This window comes from Dipodomys merriami, unplaced genomic scaffold, assembly GCF_024711535.1.
Source record: "Dipodomys merriami isolate MVZ:Mamm:240054 unplaced genomic scaffold, mDipMer1.0.p SCAF_57, whole genome shotgun sequence".
In the NCBI taxonomy this organism is placed as follows: domain Eukaryota; kingdom Metazoa; phylum Chordata; class Mammalia; order Rodentia; family Heteromyidae; genus Dipodomys; species Dipodomys merriami.
The window spans coordinates 5,012,948-5,032,957 of NW_027206146.1; the positions used below are offsets into that span (position 1 = coordinate 5,012,948).

At 52.7% G+C, this 20,010-nt stretch overlaps 2 protein-coding genes, 1 long non-coding RNA gene and 1 other non-coding gene across 4 annotated transcripts; 1 reads left to right on the top strand and 3 right to left on the bottom strand.

The window, feature by feature from the left end:
• Window positions 1–488: 488 nt before the first annotated feature.
• Fcgrt (Fc gamma receptor and transporter) lies at window positions 489–8,169 on the bottom strand. Its single transcript, XM_070000971.1, has 7 exons — window positions 8,074–8,169; window positions 7,553–7,639; window positions 6,660–6,908; window positions 5,940–6,215; window positions 2,837–3,109; window positions 2,234–2,353; window positions 489–796 (listed from the first exon to the last, which is right to left on the bottom strand). Exons 2-7 carry the CDS (start codon window positions 7,623–7,625, stop codon window positions 696–698), a joined length of 1,092 nt encoding a protein of 363 aa, XP_069857072.1. The 5' UTR covers window positions 7,626–7,639; window positions 8,074–8,169; the 3' UTR covers window positions 489–695.
• A 6,053-nt stretch (window positions 8,170–14,222) lies between these two features.
• Window positions 14,223–17,439, bottom strand: Rps11 (ribosomal protein S11). Its single transcript, XM_070000972.1, has 5 exons — window positions 17,330–17,439; window positions 16,685–16,816; window positions 16,412–16,487; window positions 16,023–16,152; window positions 14,223–14,395 (listed from the first exon to the last, which is right to left on the bottom strand). The coding sequence occupies exons 1-5, from the start codon at window positions 17,342–17,344 to the stop codon at window positions 14,272–14,274; spliced, it is 477 nt and encodes a 158-aa protein (XP_069857073.1). The 5' UTR covers window positions 17,345–17,439; the 3' UTR covers window positions 14,223–14,271.
• On the bottom strand, window positions 16,266–16,351 carry LOC138812936 (small nucleolar RNA SNORD35). Its single transcript, XR_011367651.1, has one exon. It is a non-coding gene; the product is annotated as a small nucleolar RNA SNORD35 (small nucleolar RNA).
• An 18-nt stretch (window positions 17,440–17,457) lies between the features above and the next one.
• LOC138812791 (uncharacterized) lies at window positions 17,458–19,167 on the top strand. Its single transcript, XR_011367639.1, has 3 exons — window positions 17,458–17,591; window positions 17,849–17,927; window positions 18,446–19,167. It is a non-coding gene; the product is annotated as an uncharacterized lncRNA (long non-coding RNA).
• Window positions 19,168–20,010: the final 843 nt, after the last annotated feature.

Genomic DNA, 20,010 nt, shown 5'->3' on the forward strand with positions numbered 1-20,010 from the left:
AAGCGCATGGGGCGTGACTCAGGCGCCCCTCGCCACGTCCACAACGGGAAGCCAAGGGAGTAAGGGCGAGCAGCCAAGCGGGTGATACTGGAGGGACGCCCCGCCAGAGGAGGACTACAACTCCCAGCATGCCCTGGAACCCCTGCGCTGCCACTCCCAGTAGTTCTAGCCCCCAAGGCTCATGGGAAATGTATTTCAGTCCCTTTCTTTCGGTCGTGATGATTTAAAATCAAAGAGGAAGGGCAAGAGTGGCATCTCTCCAAGAAGGAACAGCTTTCCACTTCTGCCTCACCAAGAAAGATTCGCGTCAGACTCTAGCCTGGCACTGTGATAGGTAGGGATTGTGTAAATTTTTCAGAAAGGAAAAAGACACACCTCTCATTTCTATTCAAAACGGTCCTCAGAAGAGCTGACAGTATTCCTTTCCCCCCACCATCCCTCCCTTACCTCCCCACCATGAAACCTACAAATGATTGAGAACACACAGATTTGGGCCCAAACTCATGTTATATGTGGACATGGAAAAGTGCCATATACATTAGGAGGGGAAACTGAGGCAGGTCACAAAAGGAGGGGTCCAGAGAGAGGATATTGGGCCCAGGACTCCTCTGGAGGCTCAGAGATGCCAGGATTAGGTCTCACAGCATGAACGGGATGAGATTATACTAATTTGTCGCAGCCAGAGTGGGGGACAGTCAGGCTGATACATTTATGTCCTGAGGGTCAGCATCCTGTGGCAGGCTGGGAGTGGACAGGAGGCTGTCATCGTCATCTCCACGAAGGGAAATCCAAGGGGCTGAGGAGAGAGGAAACGGTGTAGTCAGAATTGCTAAGAAGCCAGCAGCCAGTGGCTTATGCCTGTCATCCTAGCTACTCAGGAGGCTGAGATATGAGGATAGTGGTTCAAAGCCAACCTGGGCAAGAAAGTCCCTGAGGGAAGGTGGTTCAGTGGTAGAGCGCTTGCCTTGCATGCACGAGGCCCTGGGTTCGATTCCTCAGCACCACATAAGCAAAAAGAAATAAAAGCCAGAAGTGGCGCTGTGGCTCAAGTGGTAGAGCGCTAGCCTTGAGCTGAAGAGCTGAGGGACAGCGCCCAGGCCCAGAGTTTAGGCCCCATGACCGGAGCCAAAAAGAAAAAAAACGAAAGTCCCTCAGACTCTTATCTCAGAAATGGAGATAAAGAAAAGGAGCTTCCTTTGCCTGGTGCCAGTGGCTCACGCCTGTAATCCTAGCTATTCAGGAGGCTGAGATCTGAAGATCGCAGTTCAAATCCAGCCTGGGCAGGAAAGACCGTGAGATTCCTATCTCCAATAAACCACTAGAAAACCAGAAGTGCCGCTGTAGCTCAAGTGGTAAAGCGCTCGCCTTGAGCTGAAGAGCTGAGGGACAGCGCCCAGGCCCAGAGTTCAAGCCCCATGACCGACAAAAAAAAAAAAAAAGAAAAGAAAAGAAAGAAAAGGATCCTCGGCTGAAATGGGAAGAGCTCCAGCCTTGAGTGAAATAGCTTAGGATCTTCAGTTCAAGTCCCAGTATTGACATCTCTGAGTCTGTGTGTCTCTGATTGTCATGTCTATCTTAGTTTCACCCTATTTCTCTCCTGCTCACCCCCAGATGTCTGTCTTCCTCTCTCCTCTATTTGGCCCCCACCTCTGCGTTTCTCTAAGTTTCTATTCTTCCAGGTCAATATGTACCCCATCCGGCCCACTTCCCAGGTTTTTTTTTTTTTTTTTTTTTTGTCAGTCATGAAGTTTGAACTCTGAACCTGGGCACTGTCCCTCAGCTCTTCAGCTCAAGGGAAGTGCTCTACTGCTTGAGCCACAGCACCACTTCCAGTTTTCTAGTGGTTTATTGGAAATAAGAGTTTCACGGACTTTCCTGCCCGAGCTGGCTTTGAACTGTGATCCTCAGATCTCAGCCTCCTGAGTAGCTAGGATTACAGGGGTGAGCCACCAGCGCCCAGCTTCAGGGTTTTGTTTTTGTTTTTGTCAGTCTTGGAACTTGAACTCTGGGCCTGGGCACTGACCTTGAGCCTCTCTGTGCTCAAGGCTAGCACTCTATAACTTGAGCCACAGTTCCACTTCTGCCTTTTTCTGTGTATGTATGTGGTACTGAGGAATCGAACCCAGGGTTTCATGCATGCTAGGCAAGCACTTTACCACTGAGCCACATTCCCAGCCATTCCCAGAGTGGTTATCCTCTGTTTGAGTCTCTCCCTCCTCTCAGCACCACTCACCTGACAACCCTCTTCTCATCCTCCACCACAGCAGAGCTCCTCCTGCACCTGCCGCCGCCACAAACACCAAGAAGCCAAGGACAATTCCAGCTACTGGGACTGAGGACTTGGCTGGTGACTCTGCAGCCAGAAGGTGCTGTGAGGACGGGGGAGTGGGGGGGGGCATCCCGGTCCCTCCCAATCTCAGAAATCCTGCAGCACCAAGAGTCCCACAGATATTGGCACAGAAAAGGTCAGTCAGGTGACGCCCTAGGTGTGGACAGAATCTCCCCAGCTTGGCTGTCAGAACCAGCCAGAGCGACAGAACATGCGGTCACCCCAGCGTGGACAAGAGGGACAGTGGTCAGTTGCACAGTAGCAAGGCAGGAGACGCTCAGCCTGAAGATGAGCAGCAGCAGGATGGAAGGTGGTCAGACCTAGGAGGACTGGCTGCAGCGGTGCCCAGGCGGTCAGAGTCCACGAGACCAGGAGCAGCAGGATGGAAGACAGTCAGACTTGGGGAGCATTGGCATTAGGAGGCACAAGACAGTCAGCTGGGGGAGGAGGCGGAGGCTCAGGAAGCTGGGCTGCAGCCTAAGCCCAGGTACTCTCAAGGGTCCTCACCCAGCTCGACAAAGAAGGGCTTCGCCAGTCCCTTGTGCTGCACCAGGCAGCGGTAGTGGTGCTCATCACCGCTCTTGACGATGAGCGAGGACCAGGCATGGAAGGAGCCGTCCCCATTGGGGCCGAAGCCGCTGGCGTTGCCCGTGCCAGCTGCCATCCCGTTCCGCAGGAATCGCAGCTGCAGCTCGGGCGGGTAGAAGGAGAAGGCACTGCAGGTGATCACAGAGAAGCCGGGGCTGCTGGGCCGAGCCCTCAGGCGCATGGAGGGGGGCTCTGGGAGGGGGAACAGGCACAGATGAGCCCCAGCCATGATCCTCAGAGCCAGGCCAGAAGCACCCCACCCCACCCCCCAGGCCCACAGAGTAGTGACAGGAAGACATCGTGGCAGTGGGGGTCGGGATCTTTTCCTCCACTCCTGAGTCCTGTGGAAATGCCCTGAGTGCCTATCACCCACCAAACTCTGTCTAGAGCAATGTAGATGAAAGCTTGAGATCCGCTGTCCCCAAGGGGAGAAATGAACTCATGTGCACAAACACAAGGCATACTCTACAGTCAAGAAAAGGATAGCAGCTGGGCGCCGGTGGCTCACACCTGTAATCTTAGCTACTCAGGAAGCTGAGATCTGAGGATCAAGGTTCAAAGCTAGCCCAGGCAGGAAAGTCCACAAGACTTTTTTTTTTGGGTCCGGTCGTGGGGCCTGAACTCTGGGCCTGGGCGCTGTCCCTCAGCTCTTCAGCTCAAGGCTAGCACTCTACCACTTGAGCCACAGCACCACTTCTGGCTTTTTTTCTTTTTGCTTATGTGGTGCTGAGGAATCGAACCCAGGGCCTCATGCATGCAAGGCAAGCACTCTACCACTGAGCCACCTTCCTAGCCCCTCCACAAGACTCTTATCTCCAATAAACCACTAGAAAACCGGAAGTGGTGCTGTGGCTCAAGCAGTAGAGTGCTCGCCTTGAGCTGAAGAGTGCAGGGACAGCACCTAAGCCCAGAGTTCAAGCCCCATGGCGGACCAAAAAAAAAAAAATCAAAGCAACTAAAGAAGAAATAACACTACTTTAACTCAAACTCTTCCCCACGACCCCACGACCGGACCCCCCCACACCAAAAAAAAAAAAAAAACTCTTCCAGGAGATGGAAGGAAAACAATTTCCTACCATATGCCTATATATTTATTTATATATATCCACACATATGCATGTATATATGTATGTACATATCATATATGTGTATCTATCTATCTATCTATCTATCTATCTATCTATCTATCTATCTGTAGTTGTTGTTTTTTTGGTAGACTTAGGTTAGAATCCAGGCAAGTAACTATACTACACTCCACTCTCCAAACACATTTTTTTTTTTTTTGGTCAGTCGTGGGGCTTTAATTCTGGGCCTGGGCGCTGTCCCTGAGCTCTTCAGCTCAAGGTGAGTGCTCTACTGCTTGAGCCACAGAGCCACTTTTGGTTTTCTAGTGGTTTATTGGAGATAAGAGTCTCAGACTTTCCTGCCTGGGCTGGCTTTGAACCTTGATCCTCAGATCTCAGCCTCCTGAGTAGCTAGGATTACAGGTGTGAGCCACTGGCACCCAGCTAGAGCAAAGTTTTGATAACACAATTACACAGAGACACTCAAGATAATTTAAGGCTAGTGTATTTCCTATAAATGGAGTAAAAATTCTTAAATATAATCTTAGCAAATAGAATCTGGAAATTTATATAAAGTAGAATGCAGGCTGGGAAGGTGGCTCAGTGGTAGAATGCTTGCCTTGCATGCATGAGGCCCTGGGTTCAATTCCTCAGTACCACATAAGCAGAAAAAGCTAGAAGTGGTGCTGTGGCTCCAGTGGTGGAGTGCTAGCTTTGAGCTGAAGAGCTGAGGGACAGCGCCCAGGCTGAGTTCAGAACCACGACTGACAAAAAATAAAATAAAATAAATGTAGAGGCTGAGGCAGGAGGATCATGAATTCAAACTCAGGGCCAGGGTGGGCTATATAGCAAGACCAGATCTCCAAAAATAAATAAATAAAAATCTCAAAAGTCAGCACATAAGGGGATCAGGGTGCCTGCCAAGGAGGTCTCCTTCACCAAGAGTGGCTCTTGCAATGGTATCTTTTGGGGTTCTTTTTTTTTTTTTTTTTGGTGGGTCATGGGGCTTGAACTTTGGGCCTGGGCGCTGTCCCTCAGCTCTTCCACTTGAGCCACAGTGCCACTTCCAGTTTTCTGGTGGTTTATTGGAGATAGGAGTCTCACAGTCTTTCCTGCCTGGGCTGGCTTTGAACCGCGATCCTCAGATCTCAGCCTCCTGAGTAGCTAGGATTACAGGTGTGAGCCACCAGCTCCCGGCTTCTTTTGGGGTTCTTGTAAATGCTCAGCAAAAAAAGGCTAAGTGCTGTCTTGGAAAGCTGGAAAGCAAGCAGCTTTCCTTCAAAGTCTTGCACTGACGAGTTGGCAAAATTTGCTGCTCAGTCAGGTCAACTGGAAAAGGCCGCGCCTCCGCTGTCAGCAGTTCCAGGTCCCAATGTCTGCCTGGAACTGTTGCCAGCAAGACTGTAGTCCTGGGGGCCACGCTCAGAGCCATGTCCCTCTGCCTCCAGAGGGATAGGGTTAGAGCCTGGGATAAATCCAAGTGCAGAAAATATATCTGGTCAAACCAAACACATTACAAGGAACTGTATTCAAACTAGGCATGGCAGCTGGCTATCGGTGGCTCACGCCTGTTGTCCTAGCTACTCAGGAGGCTGAGATCTGAGGATCACGGTTCAAAGCCAGCCCCAGTAGGGAAAGTCCGTGAGACTCTTATCTCCAATGAACCACCCAAAAACCGGAAGTGGCACTGTGGCTCAAGTGGTAGACCGCTTGCCTTGAGCTGAAGCAGTTCAAGGACAGTGCTCAGGTCCTGAGTTCAAGCCCCAGGACTGGTCCCCCCCCAAAAAAAAAAAATTTAAAGAAGAAAAAAACTCTCCCAAAAGCCTAGACTCCACCTCCCAATGGGGGGGTGAGGTTCACCCCCCCCGGAGGAGGGCTTGGGGGTTGGAGGGAGAAGGAGGGGGCTGGAGCCCCCAGAGATGAAGAAGATGGAGGGGCTGGGCCAGCCTGAGGCTCACCCTTCCATTCCAGGTTTCCGCGTCCCCGCTCCAGGTGTCCCAGCAGCCGCTGAGGGCAGGAGGAGAGCAAGAAATCCCTCTCCTTCCACACCGTGTCCGCCTGCTTCATCCACAGCTGACCAATGGTCAGGGTCTCGGGCCAGTTCCCCGTCCAGTTGCTCATCCTGGGGTTGAACCTCATGAACTCCTCACCATTCAGCGCGAAGATGGCCGTGGGCACCGACGAGTTGTCAGGGGCAAGTTCACAACCCAGCAGCCCTTGCAGGACTTGTGGACCTGGGGTGCCACAGGAGGTGAGCAGAGCTCAGCAGCACAGGGACTGCCCTCCTCCCTCAGACCCAGGGGTCCAGACCCCAGCCTCCTCCCTCAGATGTCTAGACCCCAGCCTCCTCCCTCAGATGTAGTGATCCAGACCCCAGCCTCCTCCCTTAGATCTAAGCCTTCTCCTTTCTCCCTTGAACCCTGGCACTCAGGATCCAGACCCCAGCCTCCTCCCTCAGACTCAGCGGTGTAGACCCCAGCCTCCTCCCTCAGATGTAGTGATCCAGACCCTAGCCTCCTCCCTCAGACCCAGGGATCCAGACCCCAGCCTCCACCCTCAGACTCAGCGGTCTAGACCCCAGCCTCCTCCTTCAGACATAGTGATCCAGACCCCAGCCTCCTCCCTTAGACCCAAGCCTTCTCCCTCTTCCTCCCTTGGACCCTGGCACTCAGGCCCACCTTTCCCCAGGGCTTGAATGGCGTCTTTAAATAGCTTCTCCTTGCTCTTCAGGTCTGTGGTTTCTTTCTCCCAGTACCAGGGCACCTGGCTCTCCCAGACCCACGCCCCGCAGGGCTCAGCCCATGGCCGCAGGCTGCTGTAGCTCAAGTATTGTTGTGGACCCAGCCAACCGGAGGCCCAGAAGGCAGGAGTGCCGGGGGCAGGGTTGGTCACGGCGGTGAGGTGGTAGAGGAGGGAGAGCTGGGGCTCTGTGGAGGGAAACAAGCTGGTGGGGTGTGGGGACCTACACCCTCAGCCCGAGGGCACTATACACACATGAGACTGCAGTCAGGGGCAGATAAACAGAGACCAGAGAGACAGACAGACAGCAAGACAGGGGGACAGAGACCAGGAAAGAGAATGAAGACCCAGAAGGAGGAACAGAGACCCAGGGAAGAACAAAAGGAGAGAGACAGACAGACAGACAGAGACAGAGAGGTAGGGAGAGAAAGAGAGAGACAGAGACAGAGAAGGAAGGAGGGAAAGAAAGTGGGGGGGAATTGACTGAGATTAAGATCCAAACAGCTTTTTCTCTCTCAGAAACCAAGAGAGGGGAAGAAGATCCCAGAAAGAAGGGGACAGACACCCACAAAGAGAGGGACAGAGACCTGGAGAATAGGCAGAGAGTCAGAGAAAGAGAGAGAGACACAGAGGGAGACAGATCAGAGACAGACAGACAGACAGAGAGAGGGAGGGCAAGATCGCAAGGCCCCAGGCAGGGCAGCTCGGGCTGGGGTGGCCACCGAGAGAAAATGGTGACATTGGCGGCTTCTGAGGCCCCTGCCCTCCCCCCCTCTCGCCCCCTCTCCCCCTCCCCCACGCCCTCAGCTCCGCAGGCCCCCTGGCCCCTCACCTGCACCCCAGCTCCGAGTCAGGAGGACAAGCAGGAGACCCAGTGCCCAGGGCTGGGGCCAGGGCACCTCCATGCTGAGAGGGCAACCTGGGGTGGGAGGGGCACGTGAGACTTCCGGACCCCGGCCCGCCCCTTCCTCCAGGCCGGGCTGTCAACACCCGGACCCCCCCCTCACTCGGGGGTCGGCTTTGGGGGCCCACTCTAAAATGACAACAACGCCTTTCTCCTCCATGAACTTTCACCCCCTAATTTGATCCAGTTGGGTTAATTAATTACAGAAATTGGTAAATCTAATATTCAGCTCTCAGCTCTCCACCCATCTGTACCCCCCTCTCCCAGCCGTGCAGCCCCGACCTCCTCCTCCTTCAGACCCAGGGGTCCAGACCCAGCCTCCTCCCTCAGACCCAGGGGTCCAGACCCAGCCTCCTCCCTCAGAACGTAGGGGTCCAGACCCAGACTCCTCCCTCAAACCCAGGGGTCCAGACCCCATCCCTTCTGGCCCAGGCCCCCCTCTGGCTCACCGCCGCCTTGTCCCCTGCGCCTGCAACCCTGGCCAGTTCCCGTGACTGGGGACCCCAGTTCCTCTCTCACATCCTGTCTGGACACTGCACACCAACTCCAAGAACACCAACCCCGCCCCCCAGCTGCAGGACGCACCCCGGCCTGAGGCCCAGGCCGCCCCTCTGGAAAACTGTTTTGTTTGCTTCTTTGTCTTTCTCTCGCTGCCCAGATTGTATGTGCAAAGTGACAGCCACTGGCAGGGCGGCTGGAGCCGAGGAGGGGACCCACTGGGGCAGGTTCTTGTGGGGGTGGGGGGCACCCCGGACTCGGGGAAACTCTGCCATCCTCAGAGGCACTGGATTGATGCCAGCTGACAGAGCTGGGAGCTATGGCCCTGACCCCAGCCCTGGGTGGTACCAAAGACGCCCTGCCTAGCCAACCGCAGCTCCTGAGTCCAAACCCCAGAACCGAATACAAAAAAGACACCCCAGAACGTGGGGGCTGGGGAAAAGGGCTCAGTGGTACTCACATACACATGTACTGGGTTCAACTCCCAGCACGATCACACACACACACACACACACACACACACACACACACACACACATACACACACATGCCACATACACACACTATCCCTTGAGTTTCTAAACAACACTTAGTAGGTGTTCCTGCTAGGAAGCCTATTGCCCTGTGAAATGCCCCAGAGCCCTGTTGTCTGGACCAGCTCCAACACAATCAGTTGTTTTTTTTTTTTTTGTGGGTTGTGGGGCTTGAACTCTGGGCTTAGGGGCTGTCCCCTGCAACTCTTCAGCTCAAGGCAAGTGCTCTACCACTTGAACTACAGCGCCACTTCTGGTTTTCTAGTGGTTTATTGGAGATAAGAGTCTTATGGACTTTCCTGCCTGGGCTGGCTTTGAACTGTGATCCTCAGATAGCCTCCTGAGTAGCTAGGATTACAGGCGTGAGCCACTGGCACCTGGTGCTCCAACACAATTGGAAGCCCCAGCCTCCTCCCTCAGACCTGAGGGTCCAGGGCCCAGCCTCCTCCCTCAGACCGAAGAGTCCAGTCCCCAGCCCTCATAACTTCAAACCCAGGAGTCCAGACCCTGGCTTCCTCTCTCAGTCAGGGTCCATGCCCAGCCTCCTCCCTCAGACCCAGGGGTCAGACCCAGCCCTCCTCACCAGATGTTTGTTCCTTGGTCCTCGTTCTAATCACCCAAGCCTTCCTTAGCAGGCCTGAGGTGCACAGAAAGCAGCTGGGAAGCCCGCACTGCTGTCCACCCATCATCTGGGGGATTGATCGTTTATCGCATCTCCCTCCATGATCCTGGTCACTGCTGTGGCACGGCTTCCTCAACTTCCTTCCTTGTCTGCCCCCCTCCCACCAGACCCTCTTCTCCCACCAGACATTCCCTCTCCAGAACCTTCCCAGGAAAGGTAGAAAGACAAGTCAAGGACAAAATGCTAGACAGACAGGAAGACAAGCCAAGGATAAAATGCTAGCTAGACAAAGACAGGCAGCCACGTCGAGGGTCCTGGGTAGGTGGAGACAGATGGGTCTCCATTACAAACAGCTCGAGGAGCTGCCAGCTGGGTCTACTGTCACTTCAGATACCCTGTGCCCCACACTACAGAAGCACACACTTACAGTCCCAGCTCTCAGGAGCCTGGGGCAGAAAGATCAAGAACTCAAACTGGGTATGATTGGCTCATGCCTATAATCCTTGCTACTCTGGAAGCTGAGATGTGAGAACCAGTGTTAGCCAGGGAAGACAAACTCCAGAGACTCTTAGCTCTGACCAGCAAAAAGCTGGAAGTCAAGATGTGGTTCAAGTGGTAAAGCACCAACCATGATGGGGGGAAAAAGAAGACCTTTAAGACCTTTAAGAGCTTTCTCTTTGGCTTAAGCCCCCCACAAACTTACAGAGCTCCCACCAGCACCCAGTACCCCACGTTTCCCTAGGGCCCCAGGTCCTGATGTCATGGCTTACCCATGTCCATATATCTCCTCCAGATATCAGAGCCTGAGATGGGCTGGATTAGGGACGTTGAGTCATAGAAAGAAGAGCCAGGCTGTACTAATAGGAAACTCAGAGTCCTGACCCCTCTCTTAGGCTGTAACAAGTGGTCACGTTCTTAACCTTGCACTAATGATTTGCCTGGAACTCTAGATTAGTACACTCTGAGCAAATACCTCAAGAAAAACATCTGCAAAACTCATCCTTGGACTCAAATGAGACTTGGTTAAAATAGAAGAACTAGCTGCTGGAGATGGGAGTTTTATATCTCTACCACCGCTTTAAGATCAGAAAGGGCTGGTAGGAGGGGTGCCTGCCTGTCATCCGAGCTGGCTGAGATCAGAGGATCAAAGCCAGCCTGGGCAGGAAAGTTTGTGGGATTCTTCTCACTCACTCTCTCTCTCTCTCTCTCTCTCTCTCTCTCTCTCTCTCTCTCTCTCTCTCTCTCTCTCTCTCCCCCCCCCCTCTCTCTCTCTCCCTTCCTCCCCCCCCCCCCTTTTCCAGTCCTTGGGCTTGAACTTAGCCTGGGCACTGTTTCTGGGCTCTTTTGCTTAAAGCTAATGCTCCAGCACTTTAAGCCACAGTGCCACTTCCTCTATTTCTGGTTTTCTGGTGGCTAATTAGAGATAAAAGTCTCAAGGATTTTCCTGCCCAGCTCAGAGCTACATTCTATCTTAGAACTCAACTTCCTGGATGCAAGGATTACAGGGCATGCGCCACATGAGCACAGTTTCCATGAGACTCTTACCTTCACTAAACTACAAAAAAAAAAAAAAAAAAAGCCAGAAGTGAAGCTAGGTTTGGGTGACTCACACCTGTAACCCTAGCTACTCTGGAGGCTGAGATCTGAGGATCATGGTTTGAAGACAGCCTAGGCAGGAAATGCTGTGAGACTCTAATTAAAAAGTCAGAAGTGGAGCTGTGGTTAAAGTGGTGGAGTGCCAGCCTCGAGGGAAAAATTAAGTGACCCACTCAGGCCCTAAGCTCAAGTCCCAGGACTGGGGTGTGTGCGTGTGCATACTTGTGCAAGTGCACATGTGCGTGAGCACACACACACACATACAGAGAACTTGAAGCCCTTGATTTCTTAGGCTGTAGCAGGTGACCATCTTTTAACCCTGAAAGGAGGATTAGAGCTTCAGATAAGCACATCCTAAGTAAATATCTCAAGAAAATCATCTGGTTCAAGTCACCCTTGGACTACATGCTTCAGTAAACATCTTCCAAAGGAATGCCTTTGACAGACTCAGCAACCTATGTCAATGAAGGAGACCTGGGCTCTGGAAATGGCAGAATTAGTAGTTTGGTTCTGAGAACATATGATATGATTAAAATTTTCATGTTTGTTTGTTTTTGGTTGGTTGTGGGGCTTGAACTCAGGACCTGGGCACTGTCCCTGAGCCTCTTTGTGCTAAAGGCTAGTGCTCTATCAATTGAGCCACAGAGCCATTTCCAGTTTTTGAGTGGTTAATTGGAGAGAAGAGTATCTCAGGGACTTTTCTGCCCAAGCTGGCTTCAAACGGCCATCCTCAGATCTCAGCCTCCCAAGTAGCTAGGATTACAGGCATGAGCCGCCAGTGCTGGCTCATGTTTATCTTTTTTTGTCCCTTGTCCCCACTTTGCCTATGCCAGTCCTGAGACTCGAACTCAGGGCCTGGGCGCTGTCCCTGCACTTTTGTGATCAAGGCTAGTGCTTTACCACAGAACCACTTCCAGCTTCCACAGAACCACAGGCCACAGAACCACTTCCAGCTTTTTCCTGCCTTCTCTCTGGGCTTGGAGCTGTGGCCTCTGGGTTGGCCATTCGTGAAGGAAAGACCCCACCCCAGCTGACTGGCCACACTCTCAGGCTCCCCAAGAGAAGGAGAAGGGCAGGGCTGTGTGCATAGTGCACAAGCTCAGCCTCTGTTTCTACTTCAAGGCAATTCGGTCAGAGCACTGCACCAAGGGCCAGTCCCTTCCCATGGACCCCAGGAACTGCAGGGGCCCTGACCTGAAGGTGGAGGCCCAGGGGCAGCTGTGTTCCCAGGGCCGCCTCCTGAACATCTGCCCTTCCTCTGCACCTTCACAGCAGTGCCCCCTGTTGGCACCTGAGTGCCAACCACATCCTGAAAGAACTTGTTCTGGGTCAGCCTCTCTCAGCCTCAGTTCTTTTATCTATGAAATGGGAGCAGTTACTGATCCCATTAGCACCTGTCAAGGCCGTGGGGTGAGAGAAATACAGTGGATCAGAGAGATGCAGAGAGATCAGCCCTGCTTCTTGGGCAGCCCTTTCCCACCAGCCAGGCTAGTGTGAAGGTTCACAGAAATGTTGGGCTCTGAGAACAGACTTTGGTGCTGTAGCTTTGTGTGTGTGTATGCGTGCATGCATCTGTGTGTATACGTCTTGGGGCTTGAATTCAGGGCCTGGGTGTTGATCTTGAGCTTTTCCTCTACCACTTTGAGCCAACAGCTCCACTTCTTGTTTTTTGGTGGTTAACTGGAAATACATCTTAACAGAATTTACTGCTTGGGCTGGCTTTGAACGGTGATCCTCAAATCTCAGCCTCCTGAGTAGCCAGGATTCCAGTAGTGAGCCACTAGTGTCTTACCTGGAGCTTGGTTAATTGAAGATGAGTGTCACAAACTTTCCCACCTGGTCTGGCTTCAAATTGCGATCCTCAGCTCTCAGCCCACTTGAGTGGTTAGGATGACAGGTGGCAGCCAGCTCAGTTTCACAGCTTCACTGTGTGTGTGTGTGTGTGCCTGTCCTAAGGCTTGAACTCAGGGCCCGGGTGTTGTCTGCGAGGATTGCAAGCATGAGCCACCGATGCCCAGCTTCACGACTGTCCTCGAGGACCCCACCTCCACTGGGCAGGTGATGGAGTCCTTTTCCTAGGTCTTTGCAACCGGTCCTCCAGGCCTACTAGTGAGTGGAGGCCAGTGATCCTGCTACCATGGGCTGCCAAGGAGACGCCCCAACAACCACAGGGAGGAAATTGGGGAATAGGGCTGTTGTTGTAAACACAGGGCCGCACCCCAAACGGAAGCACCTGCTCTTTGGCCCTCCCTACAAATCCGATCCCCACTCTCTTAAGTCGGTACCCTGTCAGGTCTTCCTGCTGGGTGTCTCCCCCCATGCACAGGGCGGCACCCCCTGACCTGTCCCTGCCCCTTCCTGCCCCCTTTGATGCGGGCCCACTTCCTTTGGCAGGAACCCCCGCCCTCGCCTGCTGCTGAAAAGGCAGAGCCCGTGCGGCTGGGTGCGGCGTCCCAGAGCAGCACCCCACACCTCACGGCCCTGTCTCCCAACCCTTGTACCAGTGCTGTGCTCAGACCCTGGTGCAGGCCTGGGGGGCAGGGACCTGGGGCCCCAACACCATCGTACTGAGGAGCCAAGGTACCAGGGCTGCTGCTTCCAGCATCTTTCAAGTTCCTTGTGGATATGGCTTGGACCATGCCTCTCAGGTACTCTCCTCCCTTACCCGCAGGGCCGGCATTGCAGAACAGGGCTGTCTCCAGCCCAATCCCCTCTCCCCTCCCCGCAGTGGCTCTGTCCCTCCCTCTTCCCATGTGAGCAATCTGCCTTGGCAATGGAGTTGGGATCCAGACCAGCCCCTAGCTTGTGCTGGTACTGGGGCTTGAACCCAAGGCTCAGGTGCTGCCCCCTTCAGCTTTTATTTTTTTGCGCAAGGCTGGTGCGCTGGCTTAATGTTAGCCACAGACACACTTTCAGCTTTTTACTTGGTGGCTAATTGGGTGAATCTCAAAACCATCCCCTCCCTGTGGGCCTCAGATCTTGGCTTCCAGTCAGTAGGATATTACAGGCGGGAGCCAGCTGTACCCAGTTGCAGTCCCTGGATTGAGGCAGCTGGTACAAAGAAGCTCCCAGAATCTGGGGCCTAGAAAGCCATGTACTCTGGAAAATGTCCCCCTGGGGCTCCCAAGGAGGCCAGGAAGGGTCTAGACCATAGCGCAGAGAGCAGCAGTGCAGGCCTCCCTCACTTCCGCCCAGAGACTGACAAGGAGGAAGCATGGCACCAGATAGTGGTCGTCTCAATTCAGGTGAAAGACCAGAAACCATGCAGGCAAGGCAGCAGCTTAACCCAGGTGTTCATCTCCATGTGGGAGGAGCAGCTCACTGTTGATGTATAGAGACCAGGCTAGCCTGAGAGTGGAAAATGACTTTATTTGTCCTGGGGAGGGGGCAGTGTCATCTCAGAACTTCTGGAATTGCTTCTTGGTTCCAGCGGCCTTGGTGACCTTGAGCACGTTGAATCGCACGGTCTTGCTCAGGGGCCGGCACTCGCCCACGGTGACAATGTCGCCGATCTGGACGTCCCTGTGAAAGGACCACAGCAGTTGATACCCAGGAAAACCCTGTCTCAGTCCATAGGTTGAGGCGTTCCATTCTGGCTCAATCCCAGCTCCCAGGGCAACCTGCCCCCTAGTCCCTGATCTCACCATGGTCTTTCACTTGTGGTATCTACAGAGAACGTGCAGGGCAGGCCTCCTAGGGGGTCAGCTGCTGCCCTTGCAGCCTCACCTGTACCTCCTGGCAACTATGTCCAATGAGCTGGTGCTCTGTTCTAACTCACACAGCATAGGGATAAATTTTGTGCCAGGCACAGTGGCTACTTGGGAGGCAGAGACTAAGAATCACACTTCTAGGTTAACTCTGAGCAAAAATAACAACACCATCTCAACAAATCAGGCTGAGGGGATAGCCATGATGCCAGCTATACAGATGCTGGTCCAGGTTGGCTTGTGCAAAGAACAACAACAATAAAATCTCATCTAAAAAATAACTAAGGCAGGCCAGAGGCTGCAGGCTCACAACTGTAACTCTAAAGCCACTCAGGAGATTAAGATCTGAAGATCAAGGTTCAAAGCCAACCTGGGGAGTAAAGTCCATGAGACTTACACTTAAAGTGGTAGAGTACTTGCCTTGAGCACAAAACAGCTCAGGGACAGTACCCAGGCCCTGAGTTCAAGCTCCATGACTGACCCCCCCCCCAAAAAAAACCAAACCAAAACAACAACAACAAAAAACAGCCTCGGGCTGGGAAGGTGGCTCAGTGGTAGAACACTTGCCTTGCATGCATGAGGCCCTGGGTTCAATTCCTCAGCACCACATAAGCAAAAAGAAAAAAAAAAAGCCGGAAGTGGTGCTGTGGCTCAAATGGTAGAGTGCTAGCCTTGAGCTGAAGAGCTGAGGGGTAGCGCCCAGGCCCAGAGTTCAGGCCCCACAACCAGACCTCCCCCCCACAAACACACAGCCTACAGTGTGATAGACACTTACATAAAAGTGAGAAGCCGGGTGCCCTCATGCCTGTAATCCTAGCTACTCAGGAGATTGAGATCTGAGGATTACATTGAAGCCAGCCCAAGTAGCCTCTTTTGTTTCCAATAAACCACTCAGAAAACCAGAGGTGCTATGCCTCAAGTGGTAGAATGCTGCCCTTGAGCTGAGGGACAGCGCCCAGCTCACCCAGAGTCCAAGCCCCACAAAAACACAACAACAACATAATGTGAGGCCCTGACCCTGAGTTGGAACTCAATGCCCTCACAGCAAGCCAAAATTGCAAATACAAAACAGAAGAAACTTGTTTGGCAGGGAACCAACGGCTCATGTCTATAATCCTAGCTACTCAGGAGACTGAGATCTGAGGATCAGTTTGATACCAGCCCAGGCAAAGTGTGTGAGACTATCTCCAGTTAACCACCAGAAATAACTAACGGAAGTGGCACTGTGGCTCAAGGTGTTAGAGAACTAGTGATGAGGGAAAAAGCTCAGGGACAGCGCCCAGGCCCACCTGAGTTCAAGCCTCACAACTAAAAGTGCAAGAAAAAACAAAGAAACTCATCTGTTAGGATAACAGAGCAATGTGATACCAGAAATGTGAAGCCAGTAGGGGCTTCATTCAATCTCAAGCTGCCCAAGCCTGGGCCACCTCCCCCATGCTCACCTGAAGCAGGGGGAAAGGTGCACAGACATGTTCTTGTGGCGCTTCTCGAAGCGATTGTACTTGCGGATGTAGTGGAGGTAGTCTCGGCGAATGACAATGGTCCTCTGCATCTTCATCTTGGTCACCACGCCTGCAGCAGGGGTCAGAGGGTACAGTTCAGGATTCCTGGGAAGTTCGCCAAGAAGCCCAAGAAAAGTTGCTAGGTGAGTGTTAGATAGGGTTAGATTATTTCCCAGAGGACTGTTTCTGGCATCAGCCTTGCCAACTGTTTTTCTCAACAGTGCCTATAGTAGACATCTGAAGACCATCGTGAAAAAACATCCTGTGCCAGACTCTTCTGAATCCTGCAACTGGGTCCCCAAGCCCCCCAGAATTAACTATTCACTCACCAGACAGGATCCGCCCTCGGATGGAGACATTACCGGTGAAGGGGCATTTCTTGTCAATATAGGTGCCCTCAATGGCCTGAAAAGAGGGAGTGGAGGGAGGGAAGAGGACACTAGGACATGCTTTACTGAACAGGGGGAGGAGCGTGGCCTCCAAAGAAAAACTACAATTCCCAGCAGCCCAGGGCCAACCACTGTATCGGATGGGCAAACTGTGCTCAACACGTGGGCAACAGCATGGTAGTCATCTCCCTTCCCGGGGTCCTGGAACCGCACCTCTTTGGGTGTCTTGAAGCCTAGACCGATGTTCTTGTAGTATCGGGGGAGCTTCTCCTTGCCACTTTCTCCCAGCAGCACCCTCTTCTTATTTTGGAAGATGGTCGGCTGCTTCTGGTACGCACGCTCCGTCTACAGGGAAGAGGGAGGTAGCTAGCTGGTGAGGCTTGATCTTGGAGCAGACCTGGAGAATTTGCTAGAAACTCCCCCTCCTCCCTCCATATCCGTCCTTCCCAAACGCCAGTCCTGGAGACCCAGCGCCCCCAAATCTTTCACTCAAAGACTAGGCCTAAAACGCGGGGTTACTCCAGCTCACACCCCCACCTGCCCAACTGATCCCTGAGATCAGAGGCGCCCCGAGCGCTCGGCACCGCTCCCGGCCAGGACTGCCTTCCCGGCTCTGGGAACCCTGCTCAGGAGTCGCATCCAATACCGGAGGGGCGCGTTTCAGCAGCAAGCCAGGCCTCCCCGGACTCGGCCTCGGGAGCCAGGCCGCGGCGCGGGCCCTGCGGGCTCCATCGCCGGGGCCCCACCACTTAGAAAACGCCCGCCGCCGGAGTCAGCGCCTAGGCAACTGGGGGTGCATGCAAGTGAACCCCATACAGCTCCCTGCTTCCCGAATCGGCCCCATCCCCGAGCGCGTACCTGAATGTCCGCCATCTTCCCGGGCGCTTAGAAAAAAAAGAGAGCGACGCCGGCGTCCGGGTTTCCTTATGGAGTACGCAGGGGCCGGAGAGGAAGTAGCGAGAGGGGCGGGACCTCTCTGGGCGGTACTTCCGTTATGACTCTGATCGACAGGGGGCCCCAACCAAGCACGCGGTCCAGTGATTGCATGTACGCGGCCATGATGGTGAACAGACTGAAAGGCGGGAAGCCGTACGCAGGGTCTCGCGAGAATCCCATTCAGGTTAGGGAAGGTTTGGCTTATGTTATCACGAGATGACGCGGCGAGGCCATTCCGTGACCAAGAGGCCTACGTTCACACGGAAAGCGGAAACCGCATGGCTGAGTTCATGCCGGCTTCAAACCTGAAGGGGCGGCGGCCATTTTTCTTCAGGGCAAGCGGGTGTTGGGACCACGTGTAGTTTTGTTATCTGGGTGGCTGCCTGGCTGCTTTAGGAAGCTACACGACTGTGACTTCCCTCTGTTCCATTTATACCCCAGATGGCGATTCGTGCACTAAGGTCACTAGTCTGCTGCTATTCCATGTGTAAGAGCGCTACTAGAATTTACCACGGTGAAGGTAACAATCTGTATTTGCATGCGATTTAAACACGTAGCCATTGGCGGTGGACTGTGACTTTTGCACTCAGGACTTGTTTGGGGGGGGCTTTTGACGGCTCTGGGGCTTGAACTCAAGGCCTGGGCATATTCCTGAGCTTTTCTGTTAAAGCACTTGAGCCACAGCTGCACTCTTTTTTGGAAATGAGTCCCACTGACTGCTGCCTTGGCTGGCTTCAAACCGTGACCCTCAGATCTCAAGCTCCTGAGTAATTTAAAATTAATAGGCGTTAACCACTGGTGCCTGGCAGGTAGTTTTCATTTTTTTCCCGTCTTTCTATTGGTAACATTGAATTTTATAAACTGTAGTAGCTTCCTAAGCTACTATTGGTCAAGAAAGCAATTTCTGGAGTAAACTGAATTTAGGAGTTGATTGTGCTTTATTAGCTCATGTTGGTTTTACGAAGGGTGGATTTTACTGTTGCATTTTCATTGACAACACATCCTAACCACCCTCATCTTATTCGTTGTGATTTCTAGGAAGAGGTTTGCTGAACCTGGCAGAAGAGCTAAGAACAAGGCAAGCCTGCCCTTCATCCCTGGATACTCATCAGATGTCTCAAACCCAAACAAGTTACTAGGAAAAATGGCTCAATCCTGTAATCCTAGCTTCTCAGAAGGTTGAGATCTGAGAATCACAGTTCAAAGCCAGCTCCAGCATTCAAATCTGACTTTCATCTCCTATAAACTACTTAGAAAAAGCAGGATGTAGCAGTGACTCAAATGAAGCCTCCTTAGCCTTGAGCAGAGGTTAGGGACAGCAGCCTTATCCTGAGTTGAAGGGTTTGGCTAAAAAAATGCAGTAGTGTCCCAGTACCTTGTCTGGCCAGGAAGCAGCAGTTACTATTTCCCCTAGTTGCATTTTACAAAGTGCTCAAATAGCTGGTAGTTTTCATAAGGGGAAAAAAAAAAATCTTAAAAGGCCCAAGGCTTTTCCGTATCTTTTCACAGCCCTGAAAACCCATAACTGTTAGTCCTGTGATCACCAGCGTAACATAAGAAAACCTTATTACTTGGGCTGGGAAGGTGGCTCAGTGGTAGAGCGCTTGCCTTGCAAGCCTGAGGCCCTGGGTTCGATTCCTCAGCACCATATAAGGAAAAAAGAAAAAAGCCCAAAGTGGCGCTGTGGCTCAAGTGGTAGAGCGCTAGCCTTGAGCTGAAGAGCCGAGGGACAGCGCCCAGGCCCAGAGTTCAGGCCCACAACCGGACCCCCCAAAAAATAAAGAAAACCTTATTACTTGGGCTGGGTTTGATTCCTCAGCACCACATAAGCAGCAAAAGCCAGAAATGGGACTGAGGTTTAAGTGGTAGAATGCTAGACAGTGCCCAGGCCTTGAGTTCAGGCCCTACAACCGATGCACCCCCACCCCATCCCCCAAAAAAGAAAACCGTATTAGTGATCTAACATCTCTCACTTTTTCTTGCTGCAACTCTTATGGCCTAGACCATTTCCAACTTTTGTAACCTGGCCTCTTGCTTGCTGTGTAGGCACCTGGGCTAGTCCTAAAACAATTTTGTTGCAGCTAAAGTACTTTTTTTCAGGGGTGGGGTGGATATCTATGTGAACCAGTTTTGCTACTGTTGCAGCACTGAGATTACAGGCACATGTCTAGTACCTGGCCCTTGGCAACCCAGTACCCTGCAGCTGAGTCAGAATGAGGTCTCATCACCCAGAAAGTTAACAGTTCTCAGCCCCCTACTACATTTAACAGGGGTCCATCTCCACAGTAGACACATGCACACAGTGGACACTTAGAAAATAATTTATTTCTGATCACAAGAGCGAAACAACAGAAGCAGGTAGGCAGGTCTTCACCTGTGCTGTGGACCTCTTAACTCCCTAGTAGGTTGGGGCCCCATTCAGACAGCTGCAGGGTATAAGGGGCCTCATGGGCAGGGAGAGCCCGACAGGGAGGGCTTCACTGCCTGGGAGAATCCAAGTACTTCCACCACTGCAACCAATTTGACCAGCTTGCTGTTCACTACAGTATCTTGCAATCAAGACCATAAGCCAGGTCAGTCAGCAGTGTATGTATGACCTGTTT

Excerpts from the sequence above, each read along its gene's own strand:
- Fcgrt (XM_070000971.1), bottom strand. The coding sequence starts at position 7,625 with ATGGAGGTGCCCTGGCCCCAGCCCTGGGCACTGGGTCTCCTGCTTGTC. Across the intron at positions 6,216-6,659 it reads CATTCAAGCCCTGGGGAAAG|GTCCACAAGTCCTGCAAGGG; the intron begins GTGGGCCTGAGT and ends GTGGCACCCCAG. Across the intron at positions 2,354-2,836 it reads GCCCTTCTTTGTCGAGCTGG|AGTCACCAGCCAAGTCCTCA; the intron begins GTGAGGACCCTT and ends TTCTGGCTGCAG.
- Rps11 (XM_070000972.1), bottom strand. Across the intron at positions 16,488-16,684 it reads GCTTCAAGACACCCAAAGAG|GCCATTGAGGGCACCTATAT; the intron begins GTGCGGTTCCAG and ends CCCTCTTTTCAG. Across the intron at positions 16,153-16,411 it reads CCGAGGGCGGATCCTGTCTG|GCGTGGTGACCAAGATGAAG; the intron begins GTGAGTGAATAG and ends CCCCTGCTGCAG.